Source organism: Erpetoichthys calabaricus, chromosome 4 (assembly GCF_900747795.2).
Source record: "Erpetoichthys calabaricus chromosome 4, fErpCal1.3, whole genome shotgun sequence".
Classification (NCBI taxonomy): domain Eukaryota; kingdom Metazoa; phylum Chordata; class Cladistia; order Polypteriformes; family Polypteridae; genus Erpetoichthys; species Erpetoichthys calabaricus.
In genome coordinates, this window is record NC_041397.2 from 147,694,783 (window position 1) to 147,710,482 (window position 15,700).

General features: G+C 34.4%; 1 protein-coding gene across 1 annotated transcript in view; it reads left to right on the plus strand.

The window, feature by feature from the left end:
• si:ch1073-15f19.2 (basal cell adhesion molecule) overlaps positions 1–15,700 on the plus strand; it is a 76,107-nt gene that overhangs the window by 39,059 nt on the left and 21,348 nt on the right. The window contains exons 5-11 of the mRNA XM_028799869.2: positions 1,015–1,079; positions 4,587–4,674; positions 7,084–7,254; positions 10,311–10,435; positions 10,813–10,957; positions 12,170–12,285; positions 14,485–14,626. Of these exons, the coding sequence (XP_028655702.2) occupies positions 1,015–1,079; positions 4,587–4,674; positions 7,084–7,254; positions 10,311–10,435; positions 10,813–10,957; positions 12,170–12,285; positions 14,485–14,626 (852 nt within the window). The remainder of the gene's footprint in view (positions 1–1,014; positions 1,080–4,586; positions 4,675–7,083; positions 7,255–10,310; positions 10,436–10,812; positions 10,958–12,169; positions 12,286–14,484; positions 14,627–15,700) is intronic.

Below are 15,700 nucleotides of genomic sequence, written 5' to 3' on the forward strand. Positions count from 1 at the left end.
CAACATACACTAGATGAACCTTACACTATTTTTTGAGCTGAATTAAAATATCTAAACAGCCTGATTTTATCACACAAACAGTAAAGGCAAACTGTAATGACTGGAACTTTATTAATATGAGTAATATGAATATAATACTTCATAAAGACTTATACTGTTAGAACTTATCTTTATATTTAAAGATATCTTTAAATATTATCTTTAATTCCTTGTGTATATTAAAAAATGCTTTTAACATATAAAATATGTCTGCCATTTGGCCTTTAATGTATTTTCTTTGAATCAAATCATATACACAATAATTACAGTAAATCTGTAACTATTAGAGAGATTCTCAAAGCAGTTTAAGTGGCATCTAAGTATAGCGTTCTATCAATACTACTGAAATTTAAATTGTATAAGGCGATATCAAAATTCATTCCAATGGATGAAAACCTTGGGACAGACTGGGAAGCTCTGGAGAAAGTGTCTAAGATAGCTGGCCTGGAGACTGCCTAGCTGAAATGGTGGCTGTTGATTGACAAAGAGCAAGCAGTCTGGGCTGTCCTAATCAGCTTGTTACTTCTGTCTCGCAGTTAGAGAAGTGGTACAGAAAAAGAAGAGAGAGAAACAGAAGCTAACACTTTGGAGAGCAGGTGGCTGAAACACACCACTGCGTAGGTTTTGTTTACAGAATGATAAATTATTCAATCAAGTAAGCATTTCAACAGATGAAAATTGTCTATTGGAACATTATGTCAAAGGGTTAGATTATTTGGAGTCAGTTACTATGATTAAAAGCATCTCATGAAATATTTCATTTGATGGTTTTTTCATTCTTCTGCATCACTTGTAAATGGAAGTTTATCATTTTAAATAATGTACACAAAAATCTATTTAACACAAAATAATTTTGTAATATGTGACACATGCTGTATACTGTAGTTTGTATTAACTTAATGTTCTTATTAGAATTATGGCAATTTTCAATGTTTTCTCTGCATATGTAATTTACTTTAGTAATCTATTCTTTAGGTGAAACACTAAAGCCAGAACTGCAAGTCTTCTATCAGTACATTTTGCCACATACTGTTGCAGTGGTAAGTATACTGTGAAAAAATGCTGTCTCTACAAATTACAGAATGTTACTTCTCCAGTGTTTAAACTAAATATTTTTTTTATGAATGTTAACTGTGTCCTCCCTGCGTGGAGTTTGCATGTTCTCCCCGTGTCTGCGTGGGTTTCCTCCGGGCGCTCCGGTTTCCTCCCACAGTCCAAAGACATGCAGGTTAGGTGGATTGGCGATTCTAAATTGGCCCTAGTGTGTGCTTGGTGTGTGGGTGTGTTTGTGTGTGTCCTTCGGTGGGTTGGCACCCTGCCCAGGATTGGTTCCTGCCTTGTGCCCTGTGTTGGCTGGGATTGGCTCCAGCAGACCCCCGTGACCCTGTGTTCGGATTCAGCGGGTTGGAAAATGGATGGATGAATGTTAACTGTTTTCTTAAAAAAAAAATAGTTGATGCCTATGGCTAATAAATATATTTTTAGGTCCAGTGAAGGCAAGGTTAAGCAATGGATGTTAGGGGTGAGAATTTCTAGGGATTCCTTGACATGATATTATCCCCCTACTTGGGTGCTAATATGATAAAACTATGAATTTTTACACGTTCCAACATTTTATGTATTGTGGTTGAATTATTCAATATATTTTAATGAGTTATTTTTTCGTCAGACTAAAGGTATAATTAAAGATATTACACCAAATGGAAAAAAAATCCTTGATTTGATACCATTTTGTAAACAGATGTAATCAAAGTACTCTGTTCAATATTGGACGACAGTGACTACAGATTAGTGAAGCTCTGTACCTCCCAAACTCTATAATTTGACACAATTTGAGTGAGTATGACAGAGTGACTGAGCGCATCAATGTGCCTGAAATTAACTACTGATTAGTCCAAGGTTACTGAATGGTAATTGACTTGCCTGTTGTGATTGCATTCCTAATAAAATACACACTTATATCTGAAATAGTAGTACTACACATGTTTGATTAGTCTGTATGCTACAATAAAACACAACACAAAGAAATAGAGATATTACTAATGCACATGAGTGCTTTTTCCTTTAATGGATTTCAGGGATATTTGCGAACATCACATTTATAAACTCTTTAACACAATTTAGAGAGAAGCAAAGTGAACATCCTAATTAAGTGTCTTTATTTAAAACAATTATCTTGCCCTTACTGAAGAGCCCAAGGTCAGTTGGTATGAAAATGAAACTAAATTGCAAAAGATTAAATAATATTTTAGTGAAATTCTGAACATATACTATTTCCATGATACCATTGTTTAATAAATTGTAATAGAGAAAAATAAAATAGTGCTATTGATCAGAAGATGAAGAAAAGATTAAATGAAGAGAACAGTGAAACTGCTAGAGAAAATGATGATATTGTAAAAAATGACTATAAAAAGGTGAGGTTTCTTTTGAGTATTTTGGAATGGTGAAACTTGACAAAAGTTAGTACAGTACTGATTTAAAATTACGGTAGGAAACAACTAGAAATGTGTCACAAATTATGAAGTTTAACAAATGAGAGTTTGGTGGCTGTCATAAAAATCATCAGGAATTGCTGTTTAGTAATGATCAAAGTAGTGAGTTTTGCAACGTGTTTAGATTGTATAATTAAGGACATGACAACATACACTTAACCATAGGATATCCCAAGTGCTGAAAGTTTCTGAGATTTGAGTATGTATCAGCAATCTGTAGTGGAAAAAAATTAGCAAATTATTGTGGAGGTGAACCTGACAATGGAAAATATTACATAGGACTCAAGCATCATAATCATGATGCAGATTGTAAGGCAACTGTTGACAGAATAAAGACACACTGTAAAAACAATACTAAAAGTCATAATGAAAACACTGGTAACACTTTAGTTTAGGCATTGCAAAATTGCATCTATTGCTCATTTACACTTTATGTAATAAGACATAGGCTTCTTTTAATCAACATAACACAAAACATCAGTAGATATGTTATTCATCTCTGTGCAGTGTATATTGACATGATGGTAAAATTATTTGTTAATATGAAGTGCTCACAGGTCTTTTATACTAAATATGTAACATCATGAGAAAAATGTCTCAGTTAAGCCACCTCAGACCACTCAAAAGTTAAGTTTTGTTAGTAGGTAACATTGTAGAGATGAATAAACAATTTACTAAAGTGTTAGGAACACCCAAAGAACTGTATGTTAAGGTCTTGTTATATAAGAGTAAATGAGTAATACTGTAGATGCATTTTTGCAGTAGCTAGTGTTACCAAAATACTTCAAATGAACAATACAAAGAAATTTGTAAGGAGTGGGACTTAATAAAAGAGAACTGGAGACATATTTTGTACATTTATAGTATGGTCTGATAGAGTAACTGAATAGTTAGTGCTTGAAGAAGATGTGAAAAACAATAAACTCTTCAGTACCACCCTACTGGTAAATACAATGAATTTCATTAGACTTGCAGTAGAAACTGATAACTACTAAACCAGCAGAAATAAAGACTACAAAAAATGTTCCAAGATTTCAAATAAGATTATAGGGCAATTACAGGCGATGTTGTGGTCTTGAAAACAGTAGAATGAGGATCCTTTAGTTGAATAAGTTTAGCATTATTTTGCAAATGGACAGGACCTTGAGGAGTTGGTAACTAGGATAGAGTAACTGAGTAATATTGTAAAAACAATAAAAAACAAAGGATGATAATGAAAAGAAAACAAAAAGACCTCTTTAAACATGATCCAGAGGAGGACCCTGGCTTGACCATAACACTAGTGAATGATAAACTAAAGGAGAACACAAAGTGCATATTAAACAACAAAACAAGAGACACACTGCCATTCTGAATTTATCTAATGAGAAACTCAGGTTCCTCTTGCCTACCAGCCAAGGACAAAAAAAATCACACCTTCCTCAAATCTCCTAGTGTTTCTATCTCTGTCTCTTTGTATTGCTTGATGAAGTTTTTTTCCTTCCATTGATCAATTGCCCCAACTCACCTTTCAATTCTACAATCAAATATACCACATTTAAAATCCCTTTTTAGTAAAACAAGAACTCTCTGCTGTCACTTAAAGAACTGGTCATTTATAAATTGGCTCTGCTAGTTTTCACCTTTAAAAGAGCAACATGACTCCATTTGTCCTGTCCATGGCTCTTTATCTGCATGAAGGTATCTTGATCTCCCACCAGTCTTTTGTAGAGATTGGCACTATTGTGACCTGTGAAGTCATCTGTCCTTTAGCATCATCTTAAGAGAACTAAACATGTTTCTTCCCATATCACTGGTGCTTCTGTGCTGGAGCTCTTGTTGTTGCTGTTTCTTCTAGGGTAATATACATTTACAGAACTCATTGTCTCCTCCTGGTTCACTTTTTGCATTTGGGTTTTGTCTGTCTTTAACAACCATACTGCCACACTTTCCTCTTTGAGATCACTTTGCTACCCAAACAACCATTTTTCATAGTCAAAAACATTGGCCAATAAGTTTAGAACTGTGAAAACTATTAACTAATTTGTATTTTTGTGTTTCTGCTCTTTTTAGAATTCAACTTGTCTCATTAGAAATGCTTCTCCTGAACCAAAAGTCAAGTGGTACTTTGACAGACAACTTCTTGAAGCCACATATAATGGTATTGCTTTTATTGATAGATATGTTACATTAAATGTGCAAAATATTGATTGCTTCTTATAAAGATATGCATAGTATTATCTGGAAAAAAAATCTTTTTGAAGTTCACTAAATTATTTCAGATTTTTGATCTATAAAAGCAGAGTGGGCTGAAAAATTAAGGACCATATCAAGTTCATCCCATTTTATTTTTTTAACATAGGTAAATTGGTTATGTTGTCCATCTGGTTGTATTTGTAATGTGGATTCTTTTCAGCAAAACAGTTCTCTTTTATTCATTTAACAATACCTTTTCCGTCCTACAAATTTTCTAAGCAGAGTGTCATCCTCAAAGCATCAGTTCCGAAAACAACACCATCCACTGCTGCCACCATATAGTATGCAAACCATAACACAACATAAATAATTATTAAAAAATGCTAAAGCAAATACATTCTTTGGAATGTTTTTTTTTATTTAATCAGGAAGCAAACTGAAAAAGCTACTATGACAAAAACTCTATGAAGGAAAGCTATGTGGAGCAGAAGAAAAGCAAGCAAGACTCAACTCCACATTGAGTACACTGCTGGCATTCCACTGTTAAATGGTTATTAACTTATACAAGTCCATTTTCAGTAACTATAAACCACCAAGTTCAAATATATTTTAATAACTTGAATTGATCCTGTACTATATTAAGTTAGGTGGATTTAAATTAATCCAAAGCAATAATCAGTACTATCTTCATTCAAAACGTGACTCATATGAGTTTCTGCATTGTTTTTTCTTACTTGTTTTAAATAGTTATGGCTAATTTTTGATTCCCCCTCAAAGGTTCGTTTTTGGTCCCTTTTCACAGGAATTCTTTTCAACTTCCAGTCCTCAAGATCAAGGCAAGAGAAAAACTTAATTAGCCTCAAGCATACTCAAAAACAAAGTCATTTAAACAAGTTCAGACACTATGTTTTTGTGTTCTTGTAAAGTATATTAAATATTTCACTTATATTTAATGTAAACTAAACATTTAACTGAGCATTCCGAAAATTTGTTTACAGGCCTATTTCTCTAAGCAGTGTATTCATGGCAATGATGCTGCCTCTTTCTGGTTCATACTTGCATTGCTCTCAGATCATCCATTTTTTTCCCATCGCAGGATGAACACACCCAAACACATTTTAGGACCAGTTTAGCACTGCCAACTCACCTGACCAGGATGTCTTCAGATTGTGGAAGGAAACCAGAGCAACTGAAGGACACCCTCGCTGCCATGGAGAGAACATGCAAATTCCACATAGGGATCATTTGTTACTAGAACCCCTGACATCTTTTTGTGAGGCAGAAGCACCACCACTGCTTAACTGTGCCCCACTTTGCTGCCGACTCTCAAGATCATGTAAGCCTCAATTAAATGAGGAATGTTCCCAGAATGCCTGCTCAACTGGAATACAGAAGAAACCAAGCTGTGAATCCTTACTAAGCTCTTTCCATTTTTACTTTTCATTAGAAACACAGAGCATGTTCTCAATCAAGCTCAAGACCAAGAATAGCAAATGTATTATCAACACGTTGGTTCTTCCTCAGAGCCATCCATTATCCAACCCTCTATAACCTAACTACAGGGTCACGGGGGTCTGCTGGAGCCAATCCCAGCCAACACAGGGCGCATGGCAGGAAACAAACCCCAGGCAGAGTGCCAGCCCACCACAGGGCGCACACACATACACACACACACACCAAGCACACACTAGGGACAATTTAGGATCGCTAATACACCTAACCTGCATGTCTTTGGACTGTGGGAGGAAACCGGAGTGCCCAGAGGAAACTCACGCAGACACGGGGAAACACTTCTTCAGAGCTTTTTACAAAATTCAAAAATGAGTGTAGAGTGATAATCCTAATGTCACTTAAAACGTATCATGATATAACAAATTTACACATCACCCTATTATGTTTTGTGTTGACTATCTAACATAATTTATTTAATAACAGTTTCTTTTGCCTTAAGTGTGGTTTTAAAATGTTTGATATGTAAAATAATATTATTGTGACAAATCTAACCAGAATATTTTTGGAGTTTTTTGTGTATAGCATATGTGGCTTTTGATGGCTGAAAAGCGTGCTTCAAAAACAAACTATGAAACAAAATGTTATTGTGTCATGTCTTCATATTCATTTTATACCATATTATGACAGATGTTTTTTTTTTAAATAATGTAATAAAAGGCAAAAGCTGTGTGACATAAAGTTAAACTTATGTCTCCAAAAGGATAACGAGGGGCTATACATTTTAATCGTTGATTATTGTGTATAGTAAATCACAGCAAATTATTGTCAAACACTGTATATCTCTAAAGCTGTTAATTTCCAGCAGTAATGTTTTTGAAATTTAATAGATATTTTTCAGATAACACTTTTTTTTCCTTTTAAGGATATTTGGTAACACCCATATATGACAAAGGACTTCATCAATTGAAATCTCTGTTATTTCTCTCTATCAATGACTCACTCAATGATCACTCACTGAAGTGTGAAGGACTTTATACAGAGCCCAGCAATGAAACAGTTAGAATTGGCTCAGACACAGTTAATGTATCTGCACGTAAGTATCTAATTACAAGAAATGTCTGTTTTAATAGCAAAGGTTCAAGTAGCTTTGTACTTGGATATTGGGTACATGATACAGATCTACAAAGCTGTGTGGAATACAGAAGTTATCATCATGTTGGAAGGTTAACTGGTGACTCTAAATGGATTGGTATTTGCATGAGTGTGTCCTATAATGGACTGGCTTGCCTTCCAGGCCCAGCTTCTGACTGACCTTTATAGGCTATGATTTCAAAAAACAATTAGCCAGCAAACGAGTGTTGATAATCTTTTAATTAAAAGATGCTGTCATGGTCATAGTTCCTATTTAAAAAACAAAAAAACAGTGCACTATAAGGTGTTTTAAACCAATTAAAGATAAATTTAAGGTAAAATTCAGATCCAAGACTTCAAATGAAGTTGCACACAGAGAACATACATCAAGAGGCACTGTTGTTTAGCAGCCATACTTACAGTGGAATATTTTCCATTTTTAATACCTGAAGTGATACAATGTTAAGAAATGAATGTCTTTTTAGTGAGAAAATGAGCAGTCCAACATTAGAGATAGATGACACAGGATAGTTTAATGTAGGAGGAATCTTACCCACAAGACTATCAACATAAATTTCCCCTTGACCTGTGAGGTAACAATATGAGCTACCTTGTAAACATGCCACCACTCTCTCTTAAACTCTACAAATGAAAAATGTACTTCATTATACACCTTCCAGAATTTGTTCCTCTGATGTCCCCACAAGGAACCTATTTGCCATTATGTCCATCAATGACTTTTTGCTTTAAAGGAATGCAGTGTACAATATGGTTAAAGAAAATAAAATTTAGTTCAGGGCAGAAGAAAAATAAAGATTACCCACCAACCCATGTGTTATATGTCATCCAGAAGCAGGAGAGGAGCATATAGATGTACCACTGTTTAATGTTCTCAAAGTTTTGTTTCTATAACAGAAAATGTTTTCTCTGAATCATGATGGCACTTCACTGTACTTCTCTTCTGATCTGCTTCTTCTGCTCAAGGGCCTATGTGGCAACTTCTGAGTTGGCCACTTTATCCTCAGTAAGATCAAGCTTTTTAAGGGTTATATTGAGTTCAGATATACAGAGACTACAGATTGTAATTCGAAAGTTGTTGAGCATCCAGAATTTTCTGAAGAAGCTCCAAAACCTTCTAATAAAGTCTAATAAAGGCATGGTTCTGAAATAAATGGAAAGGAGTAGGACTGAAAAGTCAGCAAAACTTTATGAATGGCACACAGACATAGCAGAGCAACTTACAGCTCCGTCAAAGGAACACATTTTCAACTTTACTGTTTCATTGATACATTTTCGGTCTGGTACTTAATATATGTTTATATCTAATTATTATTTGTGTATTTATCTTTAATTTGGAATGTTTATACATTTTTTAAAGCAACACTGCTATATTTAGGAATTTCTGTTCTCTGTGTCATTCAACCATGGAATGATATTGTCACTACACATGTCTGCACATCTAGTGCTACTTATCTCGAATAATCCTTGGTGCAGTATTATGAAATAAATGTCAGATAGGTAAAGAAAAGCCTCAGAAAAATGCATTCCCTTGATAATAAACAATAAATCTTAATCTAATTTTCCTGGAAAATGACAAGAAAACAACAGACTGGGTTGGTTACATCAAAGCTTCATAACCCCATTAAGAGTTTGAAGTTTCTCCTGGGAAATTCCCAGAAATTTATAGGCAAGCCAAGAAATATAATACTCTGTATCTGACCCTGCACTTCTCTCAGCGGAATGCACACAGGGAGTATTCTAACTACACGGCCAGATTATGGGCCACACTGATATCACTATTGCTGCTGAAACCACCTTCAGCCTTTACACTGAGCACTTTTTCTTTTATTTAATCTGGAAATGTTCATTTATTGTAAGTTTCAATTTTCTAGTTCTGTATTCTTATGTTTCTGTATTTTGGATTTTTGGTATTCTCTTGTGATTTTGGGCTTTTTTTCATCTTGGATTGTCTTTTAAGGTAAATCTTGTGTGTCCTTTTTCCTATTTAACATATATTTTGCCTTTCTTTTGTTTATTTTAATGTTCCTTATTTATAAAAATTCTTTGGTCTTTCAAGCTAGAGGTTAGAGTGTTCCTCTCCCTTTAAAAGCTTTTTTTTTACATTTTGAAGGACATTTTAAAGTATTTTAGAACTTTCAAAAGTAAGAGCCATGTTTTTAGACCTGTGCAGGATGAGATCTCCCTGTCAAGTTTGGGTATCTGGCTGTCTGGGGTGAGGCCTTTTCTAGGTAGGTCCTTCCCTGTTTTGTAGGGCAATGTGGAAGCCTCAGCATGTTTGTATCACCCTTGTGCATCATTCAAATGTAATTGTTCCACTTCTAGGTCCTTCATATTGGTTAGCTCCACTCACCGTCAAAGACAGTCAGCCCGGCTGTAGGCAGGAACCTCTTCTTTGTGTTTGAAGTTTCATTCTTACAGTTTTTTTTCCCAGTACTTGTTACTGTACTTGAGGAAGGAAATGTACTTCAAACAATAATGAGAAAACCTTCAAATGAGGAATTGGCTTCTATTTCACCACCTTGATTCAGTAATAACACCAGCAATGCATTGACTTTTTAATCATAAGTTATGATATATTTTATTTTATTTATTTTATTATGTCAGCAAATGAGAAACACTTAGTAAGTGCACAAAGACTTCAGACACCTCTTCTGCTTTCTTTTGCATGTTAGTGAACTCTGTAATAAGCTGACATTCCACTTACATTGGTTTCTGATTTGCACTCTAATGGTACTTTAGTGGGCTCTGCCTGACTCTCAGTTTTATAGTGTCATCATGTTAAGTTTATTTTGTATGTTGTGCATTAGTGTTTGTGAGTCTATGTACTATACACATTATTCAAAACTTTCAAAAACAAATGAAAAATCAGACACTGCAGATCTTCAAAATCATTACAGTATTCATATGGTAATAAAAATTAGCAAGGTGGAAATGTTTTAAAGCTTACAAATATGAAGTACATATATAGTGATTTTTTTTCTTTTTTCTTTTCTTTAGATCCTGCTCACAATATTTCCATTAATATAATGCAGGAAAAACAGTTCATAGCGGAGGGAGATGATGTAATCATTCTTTGCATGAGCAGTGTTCCAGCAGACAAATACATTTTTCTGGCTGGTAAAGTAAGTCAAAAAGGAAATTATGAAAATGTTCTGATTTATATCCATCTACCTATACTTATTACAGGAGGCACGGGGCAGAGATCAGTACTTAGATACTGTTTGACTCCTTAATGGTGTGCCTTTTGTGTGCAATTTGCCTGTTTGGCTCTGAGGTTTCCTTTGGGGTCTCCAGTTTCCCCCTCACTAATCTAAAACATTCCAAGATGACTGCTGATTTTGAGTAAGAGTGGGGTGGTGCCATGTGAAAGTCTGGTGTCCCATTTTGAGCAGTTGGCACTATCTTTCTCTGAACTCAAGTAAGAAAAAGGGGGGGGGGGGGGGGATAGAGAGAGAGATAGATGGCTGGGTGTATTCATTGTTTTTATTTTCCTGTTTAGCAAAGAACAGCTATTCACAATGGTACCAGCAATGAAGTGATTTTACAAAAAATCAGAAGATCACAAAGTGGAGTTTATATCTGCAGGCCTCAATGGTCAGATTTTGATTCATTTAAAGAAGAGAACATTGAAATATTTGTGAACTGTAAGTACCATAGTGAAATACTAAAAGTAAACATAATCATATTAACATATCATTATCACAGCAAGAATATTTCATATTATATACATCTATGTTATTTCAATATACATACGGATAGCCTAGAAAAGAAAACAGAGTTGCTGCTTCTTGGGTTTTTTGTTCCTGATATAATACAAGCTGGCCATCTTTTTATGTGAAGCTTGAATATTCCACTTTTTTGTTGGATATTCTATGTATAAAAGAAATTGTTTTATAAATAAAAGAAAAATAAACAGTTAAAATTGGGAGTCACACTGTTGCTATATTACTATCGCTGGTGACTGGATTTAAATCCCAGGATGGTCTCTTTTTGTGTGGAGCTTCATGTTCTCCTGGATATAATTGGGTTTACCTCTGGGTAGTACGCTTTCTTTCCCACATCTGAAAGATGTGCATGTTAGATTGATTGATGTCTAGGGTTAGTTTGAGTGTAAGTAGGCCTTATAATGGACTGGTGCCCCATCCCAGCATGGCTCCTACCTTATGCCTGATGTTGTTAAAATATACACCAGGTTCAGTATCCTTAAAACAGGTTTCATAACATAAAGTGAAATATCCATCCAACATCAGATTATCTAACTCTGTTTAAAGATCACCAGGGCCAGAATCTATGTGGGTGTAAGATGGTAAACAATATAGGCAAGGCAACAACCCTTTCAAGGTACATTCACACACGAAATACATTCTCATACAGGACTGAACTAAATTCATCAATCCACCTAACTAATATGTCTTTGACAAATGAGAGGAAAAACAGTGTATCCAGAGAAAATCTCATTTAGATCCAGCAGGAGTGACAGGCCAGGATTCAAACCCAAAACTCTAGATCTATGAGGCAGTAGTGTCTTAGGGTGCTGCCTAAAACTGAAACATGATATGTTAGTATAATAAATTAATATGTGGTGGGAGGATGCACAATAGAAGTAAGTTGTAATTGATGTTTTAACTCGGTAGCCTGTATTCTAAAGTACTCCTGAATCATTTTACAGAATCTTGTTTAAAAAATGTACATCATTCTTAAAGGTATCATAAGTTTGAATGATTTTTTTCAGTCTTGTTAATCTATGAACTTGCATGTGAGACATAATCTATATTGTGATTACCTAAAACGATTGGTTTCTGTTAAATATTGAACTGTTTATTTATCATTAAATATTTCTCATATTTTATTAACAGATCTGGATGACATTGAGTGTAGTCATTCACATCTCATAGAGGTTGAAAAATTTCATGATTTAAATATCAGTTGCTTCTCAAATGCTTCAAAACCCCCAGTTTATTCTTGGATTAAGGTAATTTAATTTCCTTTACTGTTTATACCTCATTTGTCATATTACATTGATTTTCTTCTTTCTACTGTCAGTAAACATTTAACTGACCTTATCCTGTTAAGTAATGTAAAAAAACTAAAGAATCAATTTAGTTGGAGACATTGAATCATAAATAATAATATAATATAACATCATTTATAGAGAGCAAACCCCTGAGTTTTAAGGAATCAATTATTTCACACATAATAAGCATTTAATATTATGGGAAATTCTACATATGCAAAAAAAAAAAAAAAAGACATGAATGTTTAACTTTAGTGAAAAGCCATTTTTACAGGAAGGGAAATGGCTCCCCTGAGTACAAGAGGTTTTTATATCTGCATATGCAATAAAGTAAGGTGAACAGTTGCTGGCAGTATTATGTAATTGTGGCTTGAATTTATTTGTTAACCTCCTGTAAAGTGGTGCCCTTCTCTTAAATTCCAGGAGATAAAACTACAATAGGATATACTTTCAGACTTGCATAAATGGAAGAATCTTGATTTCATATCTTAAAAATGTAACTATGAAATCATCTCATTTGAACTTTCTTTTTGATTAAAGTGCTTGTTTATTTAAAGAAAAGAACACATCCACACTATCTTTTTATTTCCTTTCCCCCTTCAGTTCAAATTCTATTTTGCAAACTTGCACTGTTTCTTTAATGCTTTTTAATGGTTCTATTGAATAGAGTATTTTGAAATTCCTTGGTAACATTTTCAACATTTTAATTGACTTTCGTGTGGCCCTTACTTTTCATGTTGCATTTCTTGGTTGATTTGTAATCACTGTGTGCATTTCCTTCATTTTTTTCTATTATCCAGTCTGGTTGCAGTATTATTTTGCCTCCTTTTTTAAAACATTTGTTAAAGCATTCTTCAAAATATTTTAGTACATACTAAGATTTTACAATTGTAGCTACAAATCCCATTGAAAGTGAGACATATAACAAAATAAAATGCAAAGGCAATTATTGTTAAAAGACTACCAAATTTTCCTTTCCCCTTTCCAAAGATTTCACAAATCAAGGATAGTTATGGGCAGGACAATTATGAAAACCTTACACAAGTCTACTAAATCTACACAACACTCACCAAATAGCATATTTAAAACTATAACAGAGTTTATGGATTTACTGAAATACTCTGGGGTGGCACGGTGGCGCAGTGGTAGCGCTGCTGCCTCAGAGTAAGGAGACCTGGGTTCGCTTCCTGGGTCCTCCCTGCGTGGAGTCTGCATGATCTCCCTGTGTCTGTGTGGGTTTCCTACGGGTGGTCCAAAGACATGCAGGTTAGGTGCACTGGTGATTCTAAATTGTCCCTAGCATGTGTTTCCTGCGGTGGGCTGGCGCCCTGCCCGGGATTTGTTCCTGCCTTGCACCCTGTGTTGGCTGGGATTGGCTCCAGCAAACCCCCATGACCCTGTAGTTAGGATATAGCGGGTTGGATAATGGATGGACGGATGGATGAAATATTCTGTGAGCAAATTACTCTGTGTGTAACTGTAATAAAAAAATAAGAGGTTGGAACAATGAGTGGTTGGGAAAACATGGCGATAGAAAGGAGAGCTGAATCCAAAAAGCTCAACAATCTTCTGCCTTAATTTAAATTCTGACAGCATTGTGGTGGTTCTAATATTAGTCAGTCTGGGAGCCCTGCAGCTCAAGACCTCCATCTTTTACAGTACTTTAATTATTCCAGGAATTACAAGTAGGCCTGCATTTAGTCATTTAAATTTACACTGCACAATAATATTTTGCTATGCCTTTATAAAAAAACTGGTTTTTTTAATATAAAATAATGATCAAAGTTAGATTGGCTTCACACATGCTTTCATTTTCTTTGAACATTTTTATAGTGTGTCAATTTTAAATACATACAGGTACAGCATTATTTTATTGAGCTAATTGACTTATAAATTAATGTCGAAATTGTGACAAAGGATTGTGGGAATTACCAACTTTTGATATTCATACTGTATATCATAACATTGTAATCCAGAGGCCATCCAATTTGACTTATGTACTTCTTTCATTTTATTTTCCCATGGAGTAGGATGGCAGCTGACATGTTTTGATTTTTCTTAAACAATAAAGGCACCATTTTTGAGACATAAGTGAAATTGTGGGAATGCTATTGACGATTTGACCTTTTAATGTTTATTTACTTCCTTGTTTTGAAGGGTGCATCTATAATTTCCCACTGCAGCAGTCTAATTCTCACAAATATAACAAAACCGAGAGTTGGAAGATACACAGTAACAGCTGAAATTCCAGGAAGCAGTTTGAAACGTCAAAAGGAGATTATGGTTCTCCTAGATGAAGGTATGATACTATCTTACAAAATGTTTCCTTTTACAAAAACACTATGCCTTCTCAGGCAACAGGCAAGCACATACATGTTATCATGTATTAATTGGGTGCAAATCATGAAAAGGCAATCATATCATTAAGTAAATATTCACCTGGTTTTGTAGTCTGCAAGTACAATTATCTAAAATGAAGTCAGCATATTTTGTATTAACCTTCTTTTAAGCATTGTGGATTCATAGAAGTATAGCATAGTGGCATAAGAGTTACAACATTTGTTATCACATAGTTTCAGAGAAGTTTTTGTGGTGTTATATTTTTTATTTTTTGCATTACCTGGGCTTTCCCCCACATTTCAAAGATCCATCTTTTACTTCAATTAAAATGTTTGTACCTGTAGGACAAAGCAGGCAGTGGCCCATTTTGCTGTGTTTTCCATGGTTTCTCTGTTAAAATAATATTCTAATATTCAGAAAGCCAACTGTCCTTGCTCCACCTGTATTGCAGGAGAAACATATCTGAGTGATGGAGCTTTTCTTTACATCTGCTGTTAGCCAAAATGTGTTCTGCTTTCTTTCTGAATGTGTTAAATTACATTTGACCAGTGTTTTTTTTTTCTCTGGTTTAGGTTTACATTCTTTTTCTTTATTTTACAGAATTTGTCATGTGTTAATATAACATTTGTTAATATCGTAATGTTTCTGTTTTGTTTAGTTTCTAGAGTAGATTCAGAAAGTATTCATACCCCTTCAGTTTCTGCACATTTTATTGTGCTGTAAATTTAAATTTAAATGAATAAATTTGCCATTTCTGCCCATTAATCTACACCCAATAACCTATAATGACAAAGTGAATACATGTTTAAAGAAAGGTTTACAAGTTTATTAATTTCTTTAGTGTTAATCCCGAGCATGACTCGCATTCAAAATTCTATGCAAGTATGGTTAAACCCAAGTCAGGCTTCAGGTGTACTGTAATGATGCACTTTATAGTGCTAAGCCTGAATAAACCTCAAGACTGTATTCTGCTACCATCTAGTGAATAAAATAACAAGCTGCAATATATATATATATATATATATATATATAT